The sequence below is a fragment of the Onychostruthus taczanowskii genome, unplaced genomic scaffold (assembly GCF_017590055.1).
Source record: "Onychostruthus taczanowskii isolate IOZ18803 unplaced genomic scaffold, ASM1759005v1 scaffold32, whole genome shotgun sequence".
Classification (NCBI taxonomy): domain Eukaryota; kingdom Metazoa; phylum Chordata; class Aves; order Passeriformes; family Passeridae; genus Onychostruthus; species Onychostruthus taczanowskii.
In genome coordinates, this window is record NW_024500572.1 from 1,704,760 (window position 1) to 1,729,350 (window position 24,591).

A 24,591-nucleotide genomic window follows, 5' to 3' on the forward strand; every position below is an offset into this window, starting at 1 on the left:
ACATTGGTTACCCTGCACGCCATCTGCAGGACTCCATCTCTTTATCCATCGGCCTTTCTTTGTCCCTCACGTTATGACACTCACATCCCCTCTCCACGCTGATCTCCCTCCCCAGGCAGGAGCCCCCTGCAGCCCCCCTTTCCTGGGGTGGTCCCTGCCCTTCCAGGCTGCCCCAGCCTCACCACAGCCGCCTCACACCCTCGGTGCCCTGTCCCTTGTCCCACGGGCACGGTGGCACCGAGGTTCTGGGATAAACCCGTTCCAGCCGTGCCCAGCCCAGCGGGGCTGTGCCTGGGTGGGTGACAGACACCACCGTGCCCCACCACTGTGCTCTCTCACGGAAATAAATCTGGAGGCGTCCTTCGGGATAAAGCCACGAGCTCCTTCCCTCAGGAACCCCCTCACGGCGCGGCCGCGGGCAGAGCCGACCCTCGCCCTGCCCTAGGGGTAGAAATGACGTGTTTATCAAGCAGGGGCGAAACTGCAGGGTTTAACCCCCTGAACACAGTGAAACTTTTCGTGTTTTCTGCTTTTACGAGCGGCCGTGTCTCCAAGTCGGGGTCCCTCGGCTGGCCCAGCCGCGGCCCCGCTCCGGCGGCTCCAGGCCGGCTTTTCCCGCCGCCCGCCGTCCCGCGCGCGGCAGCCGCAGCGCACCCGCGGAGGCGCCGCTCCCTCCGCGCCGCCTGCCCGCGCGCCCTCCTCGCCCACGCAGGAGAGCGGAGGCGCGCGGCGCGAGGCAAATAGTGCGCGGCGGAGTGATCCGAAGGCGGGGGCGGGGCGCCGGGGGCCATATAAGCACCTAGCGGAGGGATGCGTGGCGCACTTGGCGCTGGGTGAGGTTTGTGCTGTCGGCGTGGCCGAGCGGCGCCGCGGTGAGAGCTCGGCGGGGGAGGGCCTAGATACGGGCTGGGCGTCCGGGCGGGAGGGAGGGTGCTGTGCGCTGAGGAGCTGCGGTTGGGGGCGATGGCGGACAGTGATGGCGGGGGGAGGGCTGGGACGTTGCCTTCCCCTTCAACGGCAGCACCGCGAGGCGGTGGCGGGGAAGGGCCGGGGCGAGCGGCCGCTAGCAAAATGGCGGCCGCGCAGGCGCAGCGGTGCTTCAAGATGGTGGGCGCGCGCCTTGGGCGGGAAGGGGAAGCGGGTGGGGGCGGGGCTTGCGCTGTGACGTCACGGCCGGGGCGCAGCCCCCGTTACGGGGAGCAGTCGCTAAAGCACGGCGGGTTTTCCCTCTTCCAGGGAAAAATGCAGATCTTCGTCAAGACCCTGACTGGCAAGACCATCACCCTTGAGGTCGAGCCCAGTGACACCATTGAGAACGTGAAGGCCAAGATCCAAGACAAGGAGGGCATCCCTCCTGACCAGCAGAGGCTGATCTTTGCAGGCAAGCAGCTGGAAGATGGCCGTACCCTGTCCGACTACAACATTCAGAAGGAATCTACCCTGCATCTCGTGCTGCGCCTGCGGGGTGGAATGCAGATCTTTGTCAAGACCCTGACTGGCAAGACCATCACCCTTGAGGTCGAGCCCAGTGACACCATTGAGAATGTCAAGGCCAAGATCCAGGACAAAGAGGGCATCCCTCCTGACCAGCAGAGGCTGATCTTTGCTGGCAAGCAGCTGGAAGATGGCCGTACCCTGTCCGACTACAACATCCAGAAGGAATCCACTCTGCACTTGGTGCTGCGCCTGCGGGGTGGAATGCAGATCTTTGTGAAAACCCTGACTGGCAAGACCATCACCCTTGAGGTCGAACCCAGTGACACCATTGAGAACGTGAAGGCCAAGATCCAGGATAAGGAAGGCATCCCCCCTGACCAGCAGAGGCTGATCTTTGCAGGCAAGCAGCTGGAAGATGGCCGTACCCTGTCCGACTACAACATCCAGAAGGAATCCACTCTGCACCTTGTCCTGCGCCTGCGGGGTGGTAACTGAACCAGCAGGTTGTTGCTTCCAAATAAAAGGTTCCTGCACTTGTTCATTCCAATAAAGCTGTTGCATCTGTAAAAGTTTGTGTCCCAAGTTGCACGAACAGTTGTTCCTGACGTTGCCCAACTCCGGGTCTCTAATAAACAATAATTACGTGGCTTTCCACAGACAAAGGAGTTGCAAAACTGCCTTATGCAAGGCTTCCACATTCCTGGTGGTTGTAGCTAATCCCTCAGCCGTGGTTTTCCTGGGCTTGTATAAGTGTTCTGATACCTGGCTGCAGCTCAGTGCCCGCCTGCAGATGTTGTGCAGCTGTGGTGTTGCGTAAGAGGGGATGTGCAACGGGGAGCTGTAGATGTTCCCCATCAAAAGGCTTTGAGATAGCTCTTGGTTGCCCAGCAACTGCCCTTATTTTGGGATTAGTGGAGGAACAGCAGAAGGGTGATCCCACAGCTCTGTCACAGGCTGGGGAACAGGATGGTCCTGCAGCCCTTGGGCTTGGAAAGTGGGGTGGGAAGTGTAGATCTCTTTAGTTACGGGGTGGACTTGTTTTTTTGTCAAGCTTAATGGCATTAAGCAAGCAGTAATTTCAGATGTATTTACTGGAAATCTGAATGTGCTTCATTCCAGCTGTGCCCCAAATGGAAATGCTGCTGAGCTGAGCTGTCAGAGCAGTTCCTGTGTGCTGCAGAAGCCCTGGCAAAAGGGAAGTTGCCTCTGAAGTATTTGTGTTGGGGGTTGCAGGAGGGGCTGATGAGGAGTTAACCATGGGTGTGTGGAGAGGGAAAAGGGAGAGTGGCACAGAAATGCCTTTTCCAGGAGTGAGGCTATGGACTCACCTGTGGAAAGGGATGTGGTGGGTTAACCATGGATGTGCTGGGTGTGTGGAGAGGGAAAAGGGAGTGACAGAAATGCCTTTTCCAGGAGTGAGGCTATGGACTCACCTGTGGAAAGGGATGTGGTGGGAGCTGAGTAATGGTCCCAGCTGGTGGCTGGCTTCAGGGCACCAGAAGGGATCACACTGCCTGTGTGGGGTAGCAGGGTGTGCCTCCAGTAACACCAGTTCCTGTTACTCGTGTGGCCTGTACGGAGCGAGTGGGGAGCACCAGGATGTGTGCTGTGCTGGAGATAGCATTTGAATGCTAAGGAGCTAAATCCTGTGTGGGTGGCAGCTGGTGCTGTGCCATCCTGGACATCCTGTCCTCCCCCACAGGAGTGCCCCGGGCTCTGCCCACGCTGCCCTGGCTCCCGCTTCCTGAGCTGAACCCCAACAACTGCAGGGAACACTTGGCCCTTGCGTGGCTTTCTGCCCTCTGGGGACAGCAGAATTCCCAAACTGAGCATTTGTCCAGCAGAGCTCCTTAAACACAGATGCAGGGGAGCCTGTCTGGAATGCAGAGAGCAGATCTGCACGTGGATTTGAAGGCAGCCTGACTGCCATCAGGGAGAGCGGAGCAGAACTGCACGTGGTTCTGATTTGAAGGCAGCCTGACTGCCATCAGGGAGAGCTGCAGGAGGACACGGGGTGCTTGATGAATGCCAAAAGCCTCCACAAATCACTACAGAGCCATGCTTTAACAAATCCTTTTTTTTTCAATGTCTCAGTAAAAAACCTTTACAATGTCCTATCTAAAAGCCACGATGCTGTACAAGTCTGTCATGGCCTGGAGCAGGAAGCCTGGAGGAGAAACCCGTGCTGTGACCTCGAGAGCTGGGTCAGCCTCTGCTGGCCCAAGGGAACGGTGTGAAGTTGTGTCAGGAGGGTTGGAATGGGTGTTAGGAAAAAGCTCTTCCACAGGGGCTGGGCTGTGCAGGCATCCTGGGGCTGGCCACAGCACCAAGCCTGCCCCAGTCCAGGATGAGTTTGGACAACACTCTCAGGCACCTGGTGGGATTTTGGAGCTGTTCTCTGCAGGGTTTTGACTTGATCCTCGTGGGTTCCTTCCATCCCAGGGCATTCTGCAGTTCCGTGACCTCTGCAGGGTTTGAGGAACCTCAAGGCTCAGTGTGGCAGTGCCAACGCTGCAGGGGCAGCACCCGTGAGCGGAGACCACAGCTGGGGTGGGATCAACCACACAGCAGCAAAATTTGATGAGAGCAGCAAAGCTTGTTGTCAGCTTTGAGGCTGTGTTCTGTTCTAACCGTGGCAGAACGCGCTGTTCCCGGAGATCTTCTCACGGTCGCGTTCTGCGGCGCCTCAGGGAATCTCCTGGGTTTTACTGGGGATTTTTGGGATTTGAAGAAAAGTTCCTTTCACAGCGTTTCTTTGTGGAAAAATGTCTTTAAAAGTAAACACAGCACCTGCTTTGTGTGGTTCTGAAGGCATTGCTGCTGGGAGAGGGGGCCCATCCCACAGCGCAGACCGGCCAGGATTGAACAGAGACATTGGTTAATTGATCTGGTAATTAAAGAGGCAGCTATCAGGGTAGAAGATTTAGAAGGGAAATAAAAAGACCCAATTAAGTGTAAAGATACAAATGCAAATGTTCCACTGAGGTGGGGGCCATGGCAAGAGGCAGGTGCTGTGCTGGGCCCTGCCTGCTGGCAGCCGTGAGATTGTGTCCTCTCTTTGTGCAGGACCCTGTGTGGCAGGTGGAAGCATTCCAGTTTCCAGATGTGTTAGCTCAGCTGGGACAAGGGGATGGTGTGCGTGATTGATTTAAAACAGGCTGTCACAAACTGGACTGTTTTATTTTCTGCTGCCTTCTAGATGCTTCTGGGGATGAGTCTCAGTGAGGCTTTTATTCAGGGCCATGTTCAGATGCACAAGATGGACAAAAGACCCAGTTTTTTTGAAAAGCAGAGTTGGCTTAATGACAAAAGAAAGGCAGGTTAATGGTGGTGGATGTTCCCTCCTCAGGCAAAACATACATATATATACATATACACATGAATACAAACAAGTTTATGTATTTTTTGATCTAGCACGTAGTGACAGAATAAGAAGGAATGGCTTCAAACTGAAAAAAAAAAAAAAAGGTTTAGATTAGATATTAGGAAAAAAATCTTTACTGTTGCGATGGTGAGGCACAGGGACATATTTCCCAGAGCAGCTGTGGCTGCCCCTGGATCCCTGGCAGTGCCCAAGGCCAGGTTGGACATTGGGGAGCAGCGTGGGACTGGAAAGTGTCTATGGCAGTGGGTGGAACGAGGTGATCCTTAAAGTCCCCTCCAACACAAACCCATTCTCTTCCACAATTGCATGACGGAGAGATATTTTATCTATGGATACATTTCCCTTCTCTCTCCGTTTTACCAATTTGCCCGTTTTTCCGTGCGCGCACACGTGTTTACATTGACGCCACGCTCGCCTTCCCTTTCCCGTCGCGCCTCCCGCGGGAGGGCGTGGCTGGGGGCGTGGTCTCCTGACAGCAGCCCCGCCCCCTTCGGCGCGGCCCCGCCCCCTCTGCCGGGCCGGGCCGGGCCGGGCCGCGGGGCCATAAAGCGGCCGCGGCGGCGGTGGGGCCCGCTCCCGGTTCCGCTCCGCCCCGCCATGGCCGTGGCCCAGCGCAGGCTGTCCGTGGGGCTGGGGCTGGCCGGGATAGCCTGCGCGCTCGTGGGGGGCTGCCTGCTGCTGCTGGGGCCGCTTATCGTCAGGCAGCAGGTCATCAAGGTCAGCAGGGCGCGGCGGGGCTCCGTGAGGGGCGCGGCGGGGCTGGGCTCCGTGAGGGAAGGGGGGTGGGCTCGTGAGGGAAGCGGGATGCGGTGCGGACCGGGATGCGGTGCGGGGTCGGTGGCGGGGCCCAGGGGGGTGTGCTGGAGGCCGGGTGCGGTGCGGGGCTCGGTGCTGTCGGTGGCCGGGTCTCGGTGCGATGCGGTCGGTGGCTGGAGCCGGTGCGGGGCTCGGTGCGGTGCGGGCTGGGGCTGGTGCGCGTTTCCCTTGTGCGGTGCGGTCCGGAGAGCCGAGCGCTGGAGATGGAAGCGTCGCTGCTGCAGCTCCAGCAGCCTCAGGCTCCTACTCTGGGCAAATGCGGGTTTGGGGTGTTCCGCCCTTGGTGGCAGCCAGCGTGCCCGGAGTGAGCAGGTGAACCACCCCTGGTCAGCGAGGGCTCTTTGCATCGCTGGAATTAGCTGGGGATGCAGGGCTTGGCAGAGCATCACCCTGAGCACCGACGCTTCCTCCCTTCCCTCTGCCTCTACCTGCAGCACCAGTTATTCCTTTCATACGTAGATGAGCACGCTGCCGGGCTCACAGCGAGATGCTTTGGAAACAGGAGCGCTCCAGAGGAGCCTTGTGCGTGGAGCAGCCTCAAAGTTATCCTCTCTCCTTCAGAAAGAAGTCCTTCAGACTGAAAGCCTGAAGAATTGCTTATCTGAATACCTCTTTTATCCCCAGGAGAGGTGCTGAGGCTGAAGAGGGTTTGTCCCCAAAATGTGGGGCTGTGGATGGGGTTGTTGCTCTGTTCAGTAACTGCTGCACAGTTTTGTGAACCAGCACTCCTGTCCCTGCTGCTGGGACACCACTTACCCTGCTGTAACCCAGAGCTCATCCCCCCATTCGGCCAAACCTTTTTCTCCCTGTCCAAGGCAGATGTGCTCCCTGCCTTGGCCTTTCTCCAAGCTTCCACCTACCCAGGTCAGCCCCTGGAAATTTGCTTCTGATGAAAGAGATGAACAAACACACCTCATAGCCAATGGCTGGCGCTGCGTGTGGCGCAAAGTCTCTGCCGAAAATGACCTACTTAAACATACCCCTTGGAAGTGCTGCTGGCTGGGCAGAGCCAGACAGTCCCGTGGATTAAACAGCAGAAAATCTTTGTTCAGTTTCAGGACATCAGAAACTGGTACCTGCCAATAAAAGGCTGAATGGCCCCTGCAGGACAGAAGTGGCATTTTTTGTGTAAAAACCTCTCTGCCCTCTTTTTAGCTAATCCTGATTTTTTTTTCAACCTAATTAGCTAAGTCCTGATAATTTGCAGTGAGAACAGAAGATGAAGAAAAGTTCAACCCTTGTTTCTCCTCCCTTCACCTCAAGTCCTTTCTCCCCATCTTCAACATGACACAAAATTACCCTGAGCTCGTTTTTTTTCCCATTTCACATTAAGCCTAAAAGCTGAGTGATGAGGGGTGATGAGAAACATTCAGGCCTTTACTGAAACTCCTGGGCTGGTCTTCAGAGTAGTGTGGGTAAGAGGAGCTTGAAGGGCTGGGGTTGGGCAGGTAAAGGCTGGTTTGCCCATCCTGGCCCCCTGAGCTCTGTCAGGATGGTGTATCCTGATGGAAAAGCACTCAGTTATGGAGAGGTGGTTGTTTCAAGGATATCTTTGGGTGAAGTCTGCAGGGAAAGCAGGGAGCTTCGAGCCTGTCCCATTTGCACTGGGCTGCTTGTGGGGTTGGCCCTGCAAAACCTGGGGAACATTGCTTTTCTGGAAGCATCTGGAATGCCACGGACCCGCCCAAGGCGTGATCTTGCACACAGATGATCAGCTCACCCCTCTGCCAGCCGTGGCTGCTCCCCTTAGAGCTCAGCTGCTGTCCTGGCTGCGGGAGCAGCACGGTCCTTGCTGAGGTAGGAGGGTGCTGAGAGGATGTGCAGGGTGAGGTCTGGCTGGCACCTGCCTTAGCTGCTCCTCCCAGTCTGCAGGGGAAACCTCATCTCTCGGTTTTACTGAGCAGGGTGCCTCCCTCCCTCCTGGAGAAGCAGGATTTGGGTGCTGCTCTCCTGGCCCTGTCTGCAGCTGATGGGCAGTAACCAGTTCCTTTCAGTTCCTTGGGAACAAAGATCAGCCTGGTCAGGAGGGGTCAAACAACTCAATGTCCCTTTGCAGCTCATCTAGTTGACAAATACTCTGGTTTTATTTCAGACATGTGACTGTGTTTGTTTTGACCTAAAAATAGCTTCATTTTAAGGCTACCCCGTTGTGGGGACTTTAGCAGCACCTTGAGCTGGTGAGCCCAGGTGGGGAGGGAGCTGGGAAAGGCAGCAGGGAGCTGGGATGTAGCTCCATCTGACTGGGTACTTATTATAAAAATAAATGCATATGCAACAAGTGGTCAAGGGAGTGCAAGGCAGAACAAGCAATTAAAGGAAAGGAGATGTTCTTGATCATAATCCATTCAGCGCTTGGGAATCAGCGTTGTAAAGCAGGCCAAACAAAAATCTGTCCTCTTACTGCTTCTTTGCCATGAAATCCTTGAGGCTGGCAAAATTAGAGCAGTGTGTGGTGGTGGGAAGGGTGTGCTAGGTGAGATGGGTTACACAACATTGTGGAGATGTGTTCCCAGGGATAGGGCTTGGATCAGGGGCTTGCAGAGGCCTCCTGTTCACAGGTAGCTCAGCCTTGCCATAAAATTCCTCAAGAAAGAGGAGGTGTTATGGGGAAACCTCTGGCACCTCAACTCCCTGTGTCAGCAAATATGTGCCCAGTCAGATGGAGCTGCTCCAGAGCAGGAGCTGCTGAGCTGCACCAGCACAAAGCCCACATCCCTCCTCCTCTTGACAGATCAACCCCACTTCCATAAGCTGGCTGGGTTATCTAAGCAGGGACAAGGATCTGTGCTTCCAGAAGAAAAGATTATGGTGGACCACATCCAAAGTGGATGTTCAAGAAGGAACAAGCTCTTGCCCTCCTGCAGCACCCTGGAGGCAGGGAGGGAGTGGAGGCAGATGTGCCAGCTCTGAGCTGAGGAGGGCTTAAGTTGTCTTTGAGCTGCTGCAGGCATTTCCCAGCACACAGGACAGTGATATGGGAACACGATTGTGCCTTGCCTTTGACCTGCCTCATAATCAGCTGTGAGTCAATGCAGGCTGGCAGCTGAAAGCAGGCAGGGGTGTCCTGTGCTGTGCTGTTGGGACACAGCTGCCATCCCAATTTTCCATCTCCTTTTTGGGAATCTGGTGGGCTCCCTGCTGGTACCCAAGCAGTTGAGGATAGCTGTGCCGCTTCACCTTGCTTGCATTTAGCTGTGTGGAGCTGCCAAATGCATGAGCAAAGGCCTTTGGGACAGACAAGTAAGACATGAATAAATCAGAGCCAAGTCTGCAGCACATCAAAACCCTCGGAAACCCTGTGGGTAGGATTAGAAAAGTTAAGCCTGAATAAATAAGCCAGCAGATATCCTGGCTTCTAAGCATAAACCTGATGCTTCTGCACACGCAGGAGTTCTCACTGTATATCTGGCTGGGTTTCAGTCTGCCAAAAACACCTGGATCCTCTAGAGAGCATCTGTAACTGCCACCTTCAGCTGTGCCTTACACTGAGCTGAGGGTGGATGTGTTCACCTGCAGCCACAGAGCCCAAATGTTGTGTCCCCTTATTTTTTTGCCTTACAGAACGTCAGGATCGACCCCAGCAGCATCTCCTTCCAGATGTGGAAAGACATCCCTGTTCCTTTCTACTTGTCAGTGCATTTCTTCGAAGTGCTGAACCCCAAGCAAGTGCTGCGGGGAGAGAAGCCAGTGCTGAGCCAGCGTGGGCCCTACGTGTACAGGTCAGGTACCACTTGTGCTCCAGCTTGGCATGAGCCTGACCACTGTGCTGCCTGCCAGGCTGCTGGCTGGCTCCTCTGGCAGGAGGACAGGGCATCAGCAGGCTCGCTGAGAGCCCAGGGGCACTGGGTTTTAAAGGGTGTGCTCTAATTGCTCTGATCTTGCTAAAGACACAGGTAGGGCCTCTGGTCACTGAGACAGAGAGATTGGTGGGAGCTCCACTGAGTTGTGCAGCTCAGTCTTTTTCTGGGGCCTGTTGGGCAGGCAGACCTGGGGTGATTCAGTCCAAACATGGGTATGAGGGGTGTTGGTGTGGTGGTGGGTGACCCTGTCTTCAGAGTGCTCTCCTTTTGTCTTCACTGTGCATTTAAGAGCCCAGCTCTTGAGCTGGAGCTGCCTCAATATCAAACTTCACGGGCCAAAGTCCCTGCCTAAGGTGAGACCCAGAACATGCCCAGAATGAGTGCCCTGGTCATGGGAACCAGTATGGAGCTCTAACACCGGGTCAGACCCACACACAGCAGGGCTGGGTCTGTTTGCCATGGCTCAGGATGCTGGCTGAAGCCCCAGGTGCTTCTCAGCACCTAAAAGGGAAGCAGTGATTGATGTTGAACGTGTGAACCTCCCCACAAGCAATGATCTTCAATATATTAATACCTACAGTAATGGGGTGAGGTTGAACAGCAGCCTAAGCAAGCTCATGTGGGAAGATTACTGGTTAATCCAAAGCTGTTGGAGCAGTGTGAGGGGACACCTGCAGTATATATGTGCCCTTGTTTGCCCCGGCCTTGCCAGGTCCCCCTGTGGGTTCTGTACGTTGCCATCACATCGCTCTCTTGGCTTGGGGAAAAGCTTCACTTACTGTAAATAAGAATAAACAAAGGGGCAAAGCTTATTAGTGTCCTTGTGTTCCTGCTGAGCAAGATTAGTGCCCTTCCCTAATGTGGGCTGTAAAACAGAGGCTCCACAGTGAAGGACTTTGTTTTTGCTGGTGAGCTGAGCTTCAGTTCCTCCAGGAGCAGTAACAGGCTTGTGATGTTGGGGACAGCCTCGCAGTGCTGCAGAGCACTGCAGCCTCCGTGAGGCTGGGGCTGCCCCTGTGCATGGCTGAAGTCCAGCAGCACTGGGCTGATGCCTAGAGAGGCTGCCTAGAATAGAGGCTACACAGAATTAAATGAATAAAGCAGGGATTTATTAAAAGGCCTTCAAAGGATGCACCTTGGGCAGTGCAAGAGCCTGGCCAAGGCTCCACCCAAGGTGGATGGCATGTCATGAATTTTCACACTTTTATAAGTTTTGGTCCATTTCCATATTGGGGTTCATTGTCCAATTCTGACTCAGGTGATGCAGTCCCATCCTCCCAGTTTGCTTTCCTCAATTCCCTGTTGTTTTACACTTTTTGGACCTGAAGCTGCTGTGGTGTCCTTGTTTCTGGGGCTGGAAAAAGATTTTTTTCTCAGGCTGAGCTGTGAGGAGAACTTGCTAACACTTTATATGAAGTTCAGAGCTACATACTAATGCAGTACAGAATGTGGGAAACATGAAAGCTAAAAGGCATCAGGCAGTGTGCAGGACATGGATGGCCTGAAGCTCTGAGGAGCAGAAGTGCCACGGTGCTGCGTGGAGGATCAGGCTGCCCTGATCCCAGGAGCCATCACATTTGCTTGGGAGCAGATCACTGGAGGAACATGGGGCATCTTGGCTGGTCCTCTCGTGTGTGCAGGTTGTTTTGGTGTGTGGGTTGCTGTGCCAGGCACAGCATGTCTGGGCACCTCTCTGCTGTGCCTGGCCTTTACAAGCGGGTGAAGCAACAGAGGAGATTTACAGTTTTGTCTTCAATTTCTTGGGTAACGAGTTGGGAAGAAACACTTTGTGTCTGCAGGAATCCAACCTGTCAGGGATGCCTGGCTCTTGGGCTGCCCTCTCCTCCTGCCAGACCCTAGCCCTGGTTGGGGTGGGGGGTTTATATCTGTTCCCACACTGCCTCCCGAGCTGCCCCATGGCTCCTCACTGGGGTTTGGTCTCCCCCAGCAGCTTGTGCAGCCCATTCTGGCTCGAGGGGCTCTGCCTGGGGATGGTTCCCATGATCTCCCATCTCTTTGCAGGGAGTACAGGTTTAAAACAAATATCACATTCCATGACAACGATACTGTTTCCTACCTGGAGTACCGGCACCTTTTCTTCCAGCCAGACTTGTCCAATGGCACGGAGGACGAGTACATTGTTGTGCCAAACATCATGATGATGGTAAGTGCTTCTTGCCTGGATGGGTTCCACCTTCTGAGCTTGCAGGGAGGGTGGTGATATCCAGCACGGAATTACTGAATCACTTTCTTGTAGGGCTTGAGGCTGATCAAGCAATGAGGTGGTTAAGCTTATATAATGTAATTTTCTGCTTTGTGGGTGTTAATTGTTCTGTTAGGTTGCTACTGTTCCAAAACCAGAGTGTGCAGAGCAGCTGGTCTTGAGTCTGCAACTTCATCTGAGCATCCTGTGGGGGAATCAAGCCTGTGAGCCCTCAACTGCTTTCTTCCCCAGCTGGGAATAAATGAAGAACCTCAGTCTGTCCAGAGGATTCCTCTGGGGCTATAGATGGGAGCAGCAGAACGGTTTTGGTTAGCACCAAAAATGCTTAATCTTTGCTAAAGATGGGCCTCTCATCCCAGCCATTTTTCTTTCTCAGGGAGCAGCTGTGATGGTGGAAAAGCTGCCAAATTTTGTGAAGCTTTTACTGAGTGGAGCCCTGGCTAGCCTGAAGCAGGAGGCGTTCATGAACCGGACGGTGCGGGAGATCATGTGGGGGTATGAAGACCCCCTGATAGATGCAATAAATATGATTATTCCTGGCCTGCTCCCTTTCAAGGGGAAGTTTGGAGTATTCATGGATGTAAGTGTTGCTTGGGAATGCTAAAATCACAGCAATATTGATCTTGGGGACAGCTCAGACACTCAGCTGAGTAGAAGCTGAGTAGCACGCAGAGTCAGTGAGGTGTTGTGTGCTGTAAATTGAGCAATCATTCCTTCTCTCTGCAGTTTAACAACTCCAACTCAGGGCTGTTCACAGTAAACACAGGCATGAAGAACATCAGTCAGGTTCACATGGTGGATTCATGGAATGGGCTCAAGAAGGTGAGTGCCTGGCAGCCAGCCTTGGATAATGGGGAGTGCCTGATTGAAAGCAAGGTTAGCTGAAAGCTCTGGGTGTTCTTGTGCATGGGTCAGGTGTGAAGAAAAGTTTCTACAGGGCTTCAGGTGCTGCAGCTTCCATTCTAGCAAGTTTCCAGGAGGCAGCCATGTGGCAAGGGGCTTTTCAGGAAGCAATAAATTAATCTCCTCATGGGTTTTTCACTTGCACTCCCTTACAGTGCTGTTGGGGCTGGCTGCTTCTCATAGTTGAAGTCTCAGGCTCCTGTGGCCTGTGTTGGAGGTGTTAAATACTCTTGTTAAAGGATGCTTTACTCTTCCCTTGTGGAATTCTGCTCCTGACTAAAATCACTGAATGTAGAGCTCATCCTCTGGGGGCAGAGGGATCTTGTCCATTAATTGGGTAGATGTTTGGCTCACAGAATCATGGAGGATGGAAAATATGCTTAAGATGGGACAGATCTTTGGTGCTGCTGTGGAAGCAGTGTGGGGTGGTGGATATTCCATGCAGGGGTGGGAGCTGACTCCAGCAAGCTCATCCTTCTGAGGTCTTCTCTCTCCACCTGTCCCACAGGTGAACTACTGGCGGAGCAGCCAGTGCAACATGATCAACGGGACAGCAGGGGAGATGTGGCCACCCTTCATGTCCCCAACCTCCCTGCAGTTCTACAGCCCTGATGCCTGCAGGTGAGGCCACAGCTGCCAGCCTGTCCCCATGCAGGTGGCAGGACATGCTGCACCCCTCCTGCAGAGGGCTCAGGAGTTGTTCCTGCAGTTAAAGTTCAGCTGCAGTTTGGGTCTGCATTATCTCTGAGCTTTGCAAACAGGGTAGTTGTCCCACTATCAGCATCTTGGGGTGTCCATAAATACCTTCCAGATCACTGCAGATGTCTAGCTTGCCCACTTTTAATCAGTACAAAAGGACTAGATGTGGTTATCTGATGTAGATGAGATGTGGGCAGTTAGAAGGAGAAGTAAGGGTTGTAAGAGGGAAATGCAACTGTAAGTGCAGAACTCTTTCAGCTGACTAAACCCGTGGGGAAATTATGTCTGGGAGGAAGCCACCATTTCCAAGCTCTTTCTTCTATTTTTTTTTTTTCTTTTTTTTTTTCCTTTTGGCTTTTAGGGACACCCTGACCTTAGCTGATCACCCAGGGGTTAAAGTACCCCACAGAGCTGGCCTGTGTGCCTGTGCCTGAGGCTGGAAGGAGGGGAAGCAGGCACAAAACCCCTGTCCCTAGCTTGGGGAAGATAATGCTAATTCCAGCTTTGTAGATAGTGCTGCAAAACAAGCAAGTGCTCATGTTGGATAGGGAACAATGAGCAGTGAACAAACAGAGCTGAGCAATAGCACAGGGATTCCTCTGCACAAGGGACATCAGTAAGCACCAGAATGACCTGGAGTTAGGAATTTACAGGGAAGTTTACCTGTAACTGAAGTTTAAACACATACCTGTTCCTGTCAAACTGCAGGAACCCCTGGAACAGGGCATGCTTCCAGGCAAGGCTTCCAGTGAAGTGGAGGAAACCAAGCTTGGTTTCTTGTTGGCACAGGAAGTTCCTGTCACACAGAACTGTGGGGAAGTGGCTCAGCTTCTCAGACAGTGCTGTCTTCTCCCCAGCCCTCTGCCTCAGCCTCTGTTGGCACAGTCACAAACACTTCTTGGTGGGCTCAGAGCATACCTGCCTCTGCAGGGATCTCTGTGCACACAAAGTGCAGCTGATGCTGAGAGGCAGCCACCAAGGTTTTGTCCTGCTGATGGGCTACAGCAACCTCCTTGCTGGGAGGTGAGCAGAGCCAAGAACTGCTGAACATGCCCTGAATCCCCCATCCTTGTTCCCAGCATCAAAGGGACCATTCTCTGTAGGAATGAGCATCCCCTGGGCCTGCCCAGGCTGTCCTGGCAGCCCACTGTGACCCACTCACCCATTCTGTGATTCTCTGATCCCTGCAAGCCTCACTCAGGTGTGAAGGGGGCAAATTTTTGACCTGGAGACTTGCATCAAACCTGGCCAACAATAATGCAACACAGTATCAACAGCCTCTAGTAGCAGGAAAAAAAAAAATCTTGCTGTGTTACATGGGGAAATTTTCCATTCCCCTGGCAGTCTATTGCTGGAGAGATTTATCCAGTGTCCCTGCCCTGTAACGGAGCTCCTGGGAGCCAAGGCTTGCATAAAGTGGGTATTATCTCTTGGAGAGCAGCCCTGGGGATTACTACATGCCTTTAAACAAATCTCAGCTGCATGTAGCAAACAAAGTCATAATCCTGTGGTTTCTCTCCCTAACTAGTCCTGACCAACCCTTTAGGTGTGCTTAAAACATGAAAAGCAAAAGGCTTTAAATACTCATTTCCCATTCCCCGAAGCACTGCTGAGGGTTTATCTTGATCTCAAAGTCTAAGTTACATTGCAACTGCGTCTTATCCAGCCAAGATAAGAACCCACTTCTGTGCTGGGAGCCTGTTGGCTAATCCTGATCCTTCTGCACTGAACCCCTTGCAGATCCATGACACTGGTGTACGAGCAGTCTGGGCACTTCCAGGGCGTGCCCACCTATCGCTTCGTGGCACCCAAAACCCTCTTTGCCAACGGCACAGACTATCCACCCAACGAGGGCTTCTGCCCCTGCATGCAGTCTGGCATCCAGAACGTCAGCACCTGTAGGCTCAGTAAGTCCTTTCCCCCCCTGGCTCTCCTTAGTGGACCAGTATTAAATTTCAGATGCAGTAGAAGCTTAGTTGTCTGGAAAAGCCAGCTCTAGTGCCTGCTGAGATGGGGAGAAGTATGGTGGGCTCTGTTTGCACTCCCACAGGCCTCTCAGCAGTGAGGGAAAGAGGGAAAACCCTTGTGCCTAGCCTTCAGTGGCCAGCCCTGTGAGAGCCTGGCATTTGTGGGAATGCCCAAGGCTACGGTGGGAGCATTACATCCCCTGGGCTGGTGGGGGGAGCAGGGAAGAGGCAGCCCATGCAGCTCCCAAATTAAATGTTAACTTTGGACCCTGAGTGTGTGTCTGACAGTCCAGGCTGGGTGCCCTAACTCGAGTCTGGGAACAGGGAGTTGCCATGGCATGGTGGTGGGAGAGAGTGGGTGGTCCTGAACCCTCCCAGATCAATGGAACAACCTGCAGGGAGGGAGGGGAAGGTGATTGCTGGCTGGGAGGAGAAAATATAAAAGCCTGTTCAGAACAAGTACTGCAAGGGCTTAAAAACTTCAAAAAAAAGCTTTTAGGTGGGTGTGGAGCAGCTTAAGATGCCTTTAATCTCATCCAGATGCGCCGATGTTCATTTCCCACCCTCACTTCTACAACGCTGACCCATCCCTGGTGAACGCAGTGGAAGGCCTGCACCCCAGCAAGGACCAGCACGGGCTTTTCCTGGATGTGCACCCTGTGAGTGAGCCCACCAGGGTCCTCCCCTCACCCCAGGGACCCTGCCATCAGCTGAGTGGTGGCACCACTCTGCTCTCGTGGCACTGATCCGAGCAGGTTCCATAGTGCAAAGACTGGCGAGGGCGTGCAGATAAAAATGTCAAAGCCATAAACTAATTGAATAATTAGCCTGGCTTCTAGAGAATTGCAGAACTAATTATAAACATAATTGTTTCGATAAGCACAGTGAAACTCTTTCCACTGACTCAGGCCTATAACACCAGGAGGTGTATCTGGCAGCAGCCCAGCTCTGCCCCAAATCTGCCAATGCACACTGCCATGGGAACTGGCTGGCAGAGTCTGAAGACCACGCTGTGGCTCAAGCTGGCACCTCCATTTTTGGGCTGGCTTCTTCTACTCTCTCAACCTGCCCATCTGGAACTTTTGCTTTTGCAGTGTTTTTTGTTTTTTTGCCTGCTGCTGTGTTACACCCCCCCTGTAGCCACAGTGAGGGTGAAGTCACCACTGCAGAGGGCTTATCTGGGGTGTCCTGAGGTATCCCTGTCCCAGCTGCTGATGGCAAAGGGACTTTGGGATTTTCCACCCACAGCCTGCGTTGTGCGAGGTCAGTTTTTCTAAATGTTCAGTGATATTTGCTCAAGCAAAAAAAAAAACATGTTTCCCTCTTGAGGTAAGGTAAACTGTGTGTCTTATCTAGACATTGGGTTCTGACTGCTTTTCTTATCGCAGTTATGAAAATCTAATTAAGTTTATTACAGTATCAAACATCTACTGATAAAAGTACAGTTACCTACACTTTTATCTAGCTGCAGGCTGCTGACTACAAACAGGGACAGTCCAATTAAAATTCTCTGCTTGTAAAAATGTGTTGCAAAACTGCAGAGTCATGAGGAACCAATGTCTTAATGGGTGTCAACAAGACCAGCTTTGAAGTGTGATGTTTTTCATGGGCTCAGAATGTTGGACAGGGTCTGTTGGTCCCAAGAAGTCACTGATGAACTGGTTGTTCTCTTCCTCTGCAGATGACTGGCATCCCCATGAATTGCTCCATCAAGCTGCAGCTGAACCTGTACATAAAGCACGTGTCTGGAATCATGTAAGTGGTCACCTCCTAGAAATGTCCCTCTGCCTTCCCTGAGCAGGGAGTTCTGCTGGTGCTGAGCTTGCTGCAGAGTTTGCTCTCTCCAAAGCTTTACCATGAGCAGTTGTCCTGTTGCTGGAGCCAGCAAACATCAGCCATTCCAGTGACCACAAGTTCCATCCTTTATCAATGCAGAGTGCCTGTTTGCTCAGCTGGGGCAGTGTCCCTGCCCCTCACCAGACAGCTGGAATGTTCCTCCTGGTGGGGCAGGAGCTGTTCACCTCCACTGTGCTGCCTCTCAGGAGTTACCTGCAACGTGGAGAGGCAAAACCCACTCTGCCTGTGTTCAAAAGACACTTCCAGCTCTATGGAAGCAAACAGGAGGTCTCTGTAACCAAACTGTGTGGTGCCAGGTGTTAAATACTAGCAAGGGTGGGAGTGTGCTCTTGCTGCTTGGGCTGGGGGGAAACACCTGCAGACAGCCCCCATGGTGCCACCCAGGTGACTGAGAGGAACTTTAGCATTCTGCTTCACTGAGTTTCATCTCCCTGGAGCCCAGGTTTGGGATGGCACTTCCTGCTGTCCTCAGGCAGCTAAACCCATGGAAGCATAAGCATAAAGCACCTGGTCCCCCAAGGAGCAGCTCACTGGAGCAGCAGGGATTGCCACCTCCTTATGGTTTCCTGGCCACTGTCAGTCTGTCAGACGTGTCCCCTTAGGAAGAATTGTGCTGCTAATTGTGACCTGATCAGCCATAAACCTAAGCTTGTGTTTCTTTTTGCCTTTTCTTCCCCCCAGTCAAACAGGGCAGATTAAGCCAGTGGTCCTGCCGCTGCTGTGGTTTGCAGAGGTGAGCTGCCTTCCTCAGCCTGATTCTGCAGAGCCTCTCCTGCTTCCCTATCACCCAGTGCTGGGGAAACTTCACTTTGGATAAAGCTTTAAGCCAGCCAGACTAATTAAGCACCAACAGAAGGCTTTTCAATACTTGGCTATGCCATTAATCCCTCTGAGCTGAACAAACCCTGCACTATACTTGGTAAATCTCTGGCTCTGCCCTGGATGTGGGGTTAAGTGGGGCCCTGGACAGAGCTGCCAGCATCCCTGACCTCCTGTGGGCCAGGGAGTGCAGCTCCAGCTGTGGGTGCACGTCCAGCTGACTCCTGCTATTCAGTAAAAGCTCTTAACCTGACTGAACCTTGCATAAATCCCCTAATTTATGCTGGGAGGTGGTGGGAAAGGAATCATGCAGCTTGTCTGTGTCAGCCCTGGACGGGAGGGAGATGCCACTGACAATCTGCTTTTCTGAGCAGAGTGGATCCATCGAAGGCTCAGTCCTGAGGCAGTTCTACACCAACCTGGTGCTGCTCCCGTCGGTGCTGGACTACCTGCAGTACGTCCTGCTTGGCCTGAGTGTCCCACTCATTGTCTCAGCAGCTGTCCTCATGGCAATGAGGAAGGTAAGAACCTGTAGGTGCCCGCTGGGAAGTGCTGTCAGTCAAATCAGACTCAATCAGAGGCTGTAGTTTGGGCTGCCAATCTAACCTGTCTGAGGAAACACTGGCTGATGCCACCAGCAATCTCCTAGTGGTGCCAGGTGCCAGGAGACAGCAGCAGGACTTCCTTAGCCTTCTAGAAACTGGGCTGCAAATAGATAACATGAAGCATTTTTGGTGCACAGCGGTGATGGATGTGGCTTCCTGGAGGAGCAGGTATTTCTCAGCTCACCCAGCTAATGAAGAAACAATCCTAGTTTATCAGCCCAGCCTCCACAGAAGGCAGCAGCAGGTCTGTGCCCTTGCACAGATCTGCATCTCTGCAGGGTCCCAGCGTTTTTCCAGTCAGAACAGAGCCTTCTCCAGAGGATGGAGCTATCTGAACACAGCCTGTTGAGGGAAATGCAGTTGCTGTGTTCTTGCAGAGGGGGCACAGCCACTGTGGCTGCTTCTCAGCCCAGCACAGATTCTGTATTTCCTTGAAACGCTCCAAAGAGCTCTGGAAGGGAAACCCTCGGAGGAGCCTTTGTGGATCTGGGCTTGCTGAGAAGTGAAGACCTTTGAAGCCTGCTGGCAGCTGGGCTGTGGGGCAGGCAGTGGGGTGAGGCTGAGCTGGGCTGTCAGGACTGAACATGAAACAGCCAGAGCACTCAGTGCAGCTCTGTGGCTCTGGCTCCACAGTGATCTGGTAGCACTAAGCTCCCTGCCAGCTTTAGTTCTGGGAGTAGGGATCTGACTTCCTACCCCAACCCTGTATCAAAGGAAGCTGATTTAGCTCTGCCCTGCAGTCAGGTGGCTTAGGCTGGCTCTAAAGCTGCAGAGGTGGAGAGGCAGTTCTTGGGATGAGAGCAGGCTGAGGGGGAGCCCGTGAGGAGCTTCCTTTCTTTGCTCAGCTGCTTCCTGCCCTCCCTGGAACTGATGCAAACCCACCTTGAACAATGCCAGGGTTCTCGGAGTACCACGTAATTGGATTTTAATCAAGTCTGCAATTACTTAAGTGACTTAAACACATGATCCCAAATCGCCTTGTTCCTCCACACACTTCCCTGCAGGGTGGGAGTGATGCTAGGGCCCAGCATGGAGCTCAGAGCTCAGCACCAAGCCCTCACTGTGCTTCCAGGATGGTCCTGGAGTGAACTGCTCCCCTTCAGCACACGTGAGTGGTTGCTGGCTGGCAGACAGGCTGCCCTCTGCTGCATGAGCCCAGGGGCTCTGAAAAAGGTCTGGGCAGCAGTTTCTAACACCTTGTGCAGCCCTGAGCTGGCATTTCCTCACCCTGCTTTGTGCAAGTCTTAATTCCTGGTATCAAAGAGATTTAACCATGCTGGAAAGGGTCAGGAAGAAAAGCTGGATTTTAAACTCATTGAAGCCAGCTGAATATCTGCTTGTGAAATATCCCAAACCCAGGCATAAGCCAGCTGTGTTTCTGTGCTCAGCCAAAAGAGTCTGAAGTGTTAGAACTAAAAATCAGCGTCAGGAAGTGCCTGGCTACCTGGAAAGTGGCTAAAAAACCTCAATGACTTCACAAATCTCTAAGAAAGCTGCACAACAACTCCACCTAATGAGTAGATAAGAGGTTGTAAACTGGAAGCCAGCGATTTGCAGCCAAGGTGTGTTCCTCATTTGATTGAAGTGTTGCTGATCTAGCTCTGATTGCTTAATCGTGCACATTTCTGCCTCCTGAAGGCACAGGCGATGTCAGAGGGGACACTGAGCCGGGGACATTGTCCTCACCTTCACGTGTCTGCCAGCGTGCAGGGCTCCCTGAGCCCAGCTCCTCCCTCAGGTGTCTTGTGTGCCTCTGGCTTCTGGAGGGAGCAGTGTGCTCTGAGGCCAGTGCAGATGAGGCACTTAAAACACTTAAATCTTAGTCTAGTTTATAGTGGAGCCAGTTTGAAATGGATCTGTTGGACTCACAGCTCTGAAAAATGCATAATCTGTGTAAAATACCCCCAGATGTTGGAGCTCTCTGCCGTTGTGGCATAATGTGTGGTGACACTTCCTAAAGGCAAACAGACCATTTTAAAACTGGCTTGACATTGAACAAAATCTCAAATAGGACTTAGCTTAACCTAAATTTCAAAATCTTCATTAATAACTAGATTCTAGTTAAAGAGTGATTTCTCAAATCTCCTCCGAAAATTGGAACCCTGATGAAATCCATGTCAGAGTGCACCATAAACCAGACTGATTGTCTTCTAGGAGAAATGCTCTTTATTTTGGAGTAGCAATAAAAAGAGCTCAGACAGTAATAAGGCAAACCAGGCCACCTCTGCCAAAAAGCTGCCTGCGGTTAAGGGGACGGTGTTGCAGGAAGCCAGACTGTAGGTGGGTACCCAGTCAAGGTAACATGCTTTTCTTCATCCTGATTTGATTAAACTTCACTTAAAACCAATCAAATGAAACCTTTGCTGTCCCCATCTCCCAGCCGTGCCCTCCTGGCGAGCTTTGATGGAGCAGTGTTGTCTCATGGCTTTATTTGGGGCAATTTTAGATGTCTTAATACTGGCACTTAACCAGGTTGCAAGCACATGCTCTTATTGTTTCTCCTGGTGTACCTGATCTGCAGCCCTAATAATGTCAGCAGGAATCAGGGGAAAAGTAGGATTGGTGTGAGGAAATACTTTTCTTGCCTGTTTTCCCCCCATCTCTGAGTGTTTGAGTTCCAGAGGTAAGTTTTTTGAATGGGGTAACAGAGGTCAGTTCACTGGTGGGTGTCACCCCTCCCCTCAGCAGAGAGGCTTTCAGGAGGGAATTTCTGATGTATAAAATGTCTGGGTTTGTATTACAGGAACACAAAATCCCTGAGTCGTTGAGGTTGAAGGGACCTCTGGAGGTCATCTATCCCAATCCCTCTGCTCAGGCAGAGTCACCTAGCTCAGCACCATGTCCAGATGTCTCTTAATGTCTTCAGGAGTGGAGATTCCCCAGGGCAACCTGTTCCCATTTTTACAGTTTTCACAGGGGAAAAAAAGAAAAAAAAAAGAAAAAAGAAAAAAAAGTATTTCTTAATGTCCAGATGGAATCCCCTTTAAGTTTTTAAGTGTCCCTTTGCTCTTGTCCTGTCCCTGGACACCACCAAGAAGAGCCTGGCTCTGTAACTACACCCTCCCTTCAGAGCCTTGTTTTCAGTGGTAAGATCCCCCTGAACCTTCTCTTCTCGAGGCTGAACAGGCCCAGTTCTCTCAGCCTCTGCTCACTTAAGAGACTCCAGTCTCCAAATCACTTCAGTGCTCCTTTGCTGGGCTCTTCCCAGCAGCTCCATCTCTCTCTTGTGCTGAGAAGCCCAGAACTGAACACAGTGCTCCGTGTGTGGCCTCACCAGTGATGAGCAGAGGGCAAGGATCACTCCAGGAGCTGCTGGCAACGCTCCCAGTGCAGCCCAGGACTCAGCTGGCTGCCTTTGCTGCCCAGCCACGCTGCTGCCTCACCCTCAGCTCGCTGTCCCCAAGACCCTCAGGTCCTTTTCTGCCAGACTGCTGCAGAGCTGGTGACCTTTAGGGTGTACTGCTGTGTGGGGCTGTTCATCCCGAGTGAAAGACCTTGTACGTCCTCTTGTTGAACTTCATGAGGGTCCTTCCAGTCCCTTTCTCAGCCTGCTGAGGTCCCTCTGGTGTACCAGCCGCTCCCCCAGGTTTTGCAGATGATTAATAAAGATATTAAACAGGCCTGGACCCAGAATTGACCCCTGGTGTACACTGATGGTTACTGGCCTCCAACTCAACTCTCTGGGCCTGGCTGTTCAGCCAGTTTTCAGTCCACTCACTGCCTGCTTATCCAATCCCTGCTTCATCAGCTTCCCCATGAGGTATTTGTGGGAGATGGTGTCAAAAGCCTGGAGTGCAGGTAGACAATATCCACTGTTCCCCCTGGTCTGCCAAGCCAGTCATTTCACCACAGGTGATGAAGCACAGCTGCCCCTTGGTGAAGCCCAGGGACTACACTTGATGATTGAATTGTCCTTCATATGCCTGGGAGTGGTTCCTAGAAGTAGCTGCTGCATCACTTTCTCGAGGGTGAAGGGAGGCTGACTGGTCTGTAGCTCCTGAGATCTTCCTTCTTTTTCAAGATCTGCTTTCCTTCAGTCTTTGAGCCAGGACTGGTCAAAGACAGCAGGGAATGGCCTCGCTGTGACATGAGCCCACTCATCCCATCTTGGTCCATGGATTTGTGCATGTCTAGGTTCCTTGAGTGTTCTCTGACCTCATCCTCTTCCACCAAGGGTGCATCTTCCTTGCTCTGGGCTTTCCCCTGGTTTCTGGGGTCCCTTGCCTCATTCAGCCCCAGGCCCTCATGGTTCCTCCTCTTTCCTTTGTCACCTGGGTACGTAGAGAATCCTTTCTTGTCTCTGACATCCTTGGCTGGACTCAGTTCCAGTTGGGTTTTGGCTTTCCTCTCTTCATCCCTGCATGCTGGGAGAGTTTCCCTCTGTTCCTGCCAGGTTACCTGTCCCTGCTCCCACCTTCCACGTGTCTCCTTTCTGCAGTTGTGTTTGGAGCTCCTGGTTCATCCATGTTGCCCTGCTGGCATTTTTTCCTGGCTTGGGATGCTAGTTAGGGTGGAGTATTCTTGAACTTTGAGGAGGTGACTCTTGAATATTAACCATCCTTTTTGCCCTGACTGCATCCCCCCACCAGAGGCCTGTAGACACTTTTAGACTCATAGCCTCATTAAGGTTGAAAATTCCTCCAAGATCCTCAAATCCAAACATCAGCAAACACCACCGTGCCCAAAGAGTTCCTGGTGCTGTCACTGGAGCAGCAATGGGCAATAGTCAAAGGGTTGCACAAGCCTCCCAGTCCCTCCACAACACCCCAGTCCACGTCCCCAGCCAGCAGAAGGCTCTGGGTGAGGGCCAGGTCGGTGTCCCTGTCCCCAGCAGCAGGAAGTGACCCACTCCTGTCACCTGCTGCTTCCTCCTGAGGCTCTTGCATTAATGAGGGTCAGGGCCCACGTGGGCTGTTGGAAGGTGTAGCTGGCTCCTGCTCAGCTCTGAGGGTGGTGGACCTGTTCTGTAGGTGTGTTTAGGTGAGGAGGAGCCATCTTGGTGCCAGAAGGCACCACCTTCCACGCTTCCCCAGAGGCTGCACCTACATTATCCTGGGAAGGAGTGCTGCCTGTGTGTGCTGCAGCCCGTGCCTGGGGCTCTCCAGGCTCTTCTGTCCCTGTCCCTTCCATCTTGGATTGTTGATGATTCTTCTCCGTGTGTGGAGACACGAGGCTTGATTCCATTTCAGAAGGCTGATTTATTATGTTAGATATTATATTAAAATGCTACATTAAGACTATACTAAAAGAACAGAGAGATCAGAAGGTTCAACAAGAACAGAACAGAATAACAAAAATCCTGTGACTGCTCACAGCCTTGGCACAGGTGGCTGTGATTGGTCATCAATGGAAAACAATCCACATGGACCAATCCCAGCTGCACCTGTTGCATTCCACAGCAGCAGATAGGAATTGTTTACATTTCTCTCCTGAGGCTCCTCAGCTTCTCAGGAGAGGAAAAATCCCAGCAAAGGATTTTCCATAATATCATGGCTACATTGGATGACTGTCCCACAGCTCCTCCACACAGCTCTTCAGGCTGGGTGCTCGGGTGGTGTCGCAGGTGGGCAGGAATGGGAATGACCTCGTTTTGGTAAGGCGAGAGGTACAGGAAGGAGGCACAAAAACGTTCAGTGTAAGAAATGGGTCCTTGTCCACTGCAGGAGGCTTGGGGTGTGCATGCCCCGGGTGGGGACGCGGTGGCAGTGCTGGGTGTGGCCGGGCTGTGACATCTGTCCCTCCCCTGCAGAGAAGCAGCGCCGAGAAGAGCCCCCGTGGCCCCGGCACGCCGAGCAGAGCCGCCCCCTCCTCCGAGAGCACGCCGCTCCTGCAGGACTGCGACAGCCCCAGCCAGCAGGGACCCGAGGCCTGAGCCAGCCCCTGGGACAGCCTCCTGGTGGGACAGCTCCCCACTGGGACACGGATCCCACTGGGACATGGGTCCTACTGGGACATCTTCACACTGGGACAGCCCCCCACTGGGACACACTTTCCATCGGGATACCCTCCCACTGGGATGGCTCCCCAGTGGGACACACTTCCCATGGGACATGCTTCCCACTGGGACACAATTCCCATA

At 52.8% G+C, this 24,591-nt stretch overlaps 2 protein-coding genes across 4 annotated transcripts; both read left to right on the forward strand.

Annotated features, from left to right (window-relative positions):
* Positions 1–689: 689 nt before the first annotated feature.
* UBC (ubiquitin C) lies at positions 690–2,006 on the forward strand. 3 transcript variants are annotated; one of them, XM_041410119.1, is made up of 2 exons: positions 690–838; positions 1,237–2,006. In XM_041410119.1, the coding sequence occupies exon 2, from the start codon at positions 1,243–1,245 to the stop codon at positions 1,930–1,932; it is 690 nt and encodes a 229-aa protein (XP_041266053.1). In that variant the 5' UTR covers positions 690–838; positions 1,237–1,242; the 3' UTR covers positions 1,933–2,006. The 3 variants fall into 3 exon arrangements, with proteins under 3 accessions (XP_041266053.1, XP_041266051.1, XP_041266052.1); XM_041410117.1 differs by having other exon boundaries at positions 715–872; XM_041410118.1 differs by having other exon boundaries at positions 715–833.
* A 3,318-nt stretch (positions 2,007–5,324) lies between these two features.
* On the forward strand, positions 5,325–24,591 carry SCARB1 (scavenger receptor class B member 1). Its single transcript, XM_041410120.1, has 12 exons — positions 5,325–5,539; positions 9,200–9,357; positions 11,461–11,602; positions 12,039–12,242; positions 12,389–12,484; positions 13,074–13,186; positions 15,005–15,171; positions 15,772–15,890; positions 16,913–16,986; positions 17,770–17,821; positions 18,282–18,428; positions 24,262–24,591. Exons 1-12 carry the CDS (start codon positions 5,420–5,422, stop codon positions 24,382–24,384), a joined length of 1,515 nt encoding a protein of 504 aa, XP_041266054.1. The 5' UTR covers positions 5,325–5,419; the 3' UTR covers positions 24,385–24,591.

Excerpts from the sequence above, each read along its gene's own strand:
- UBC (XM_041410119.1), top strand. The coding sequence starts at position 1,243 with ATGCAGATCTTCGTCAAGACCCTGACTGGCAAGACCATCACCCTTGAG.
- SCARB1 (XM_041410120.1), top strand. The coding sequence starts at position 5,420 with ATGGCCGTGGCCCAGCGCAGGCTGTCCGTGGGGCTGGGGCTGGCCGGG. Across the intron at positions 5,540-9,199 it reads TCAGGCAGCAGGTCATCAAG|AACGTCAGGATCGACCCCAG; the intron begins GTCAGCAGGGCG and ends TTTGCCTTACAG. Across the intron at positions 15,172-15,771 it reads CGTCAGCACCTGTAGGCTCA|ATGCGCCGATGTTCATTTCC; the intron begins GTAAGTCCTTTC and ends AATCTCATCCAG.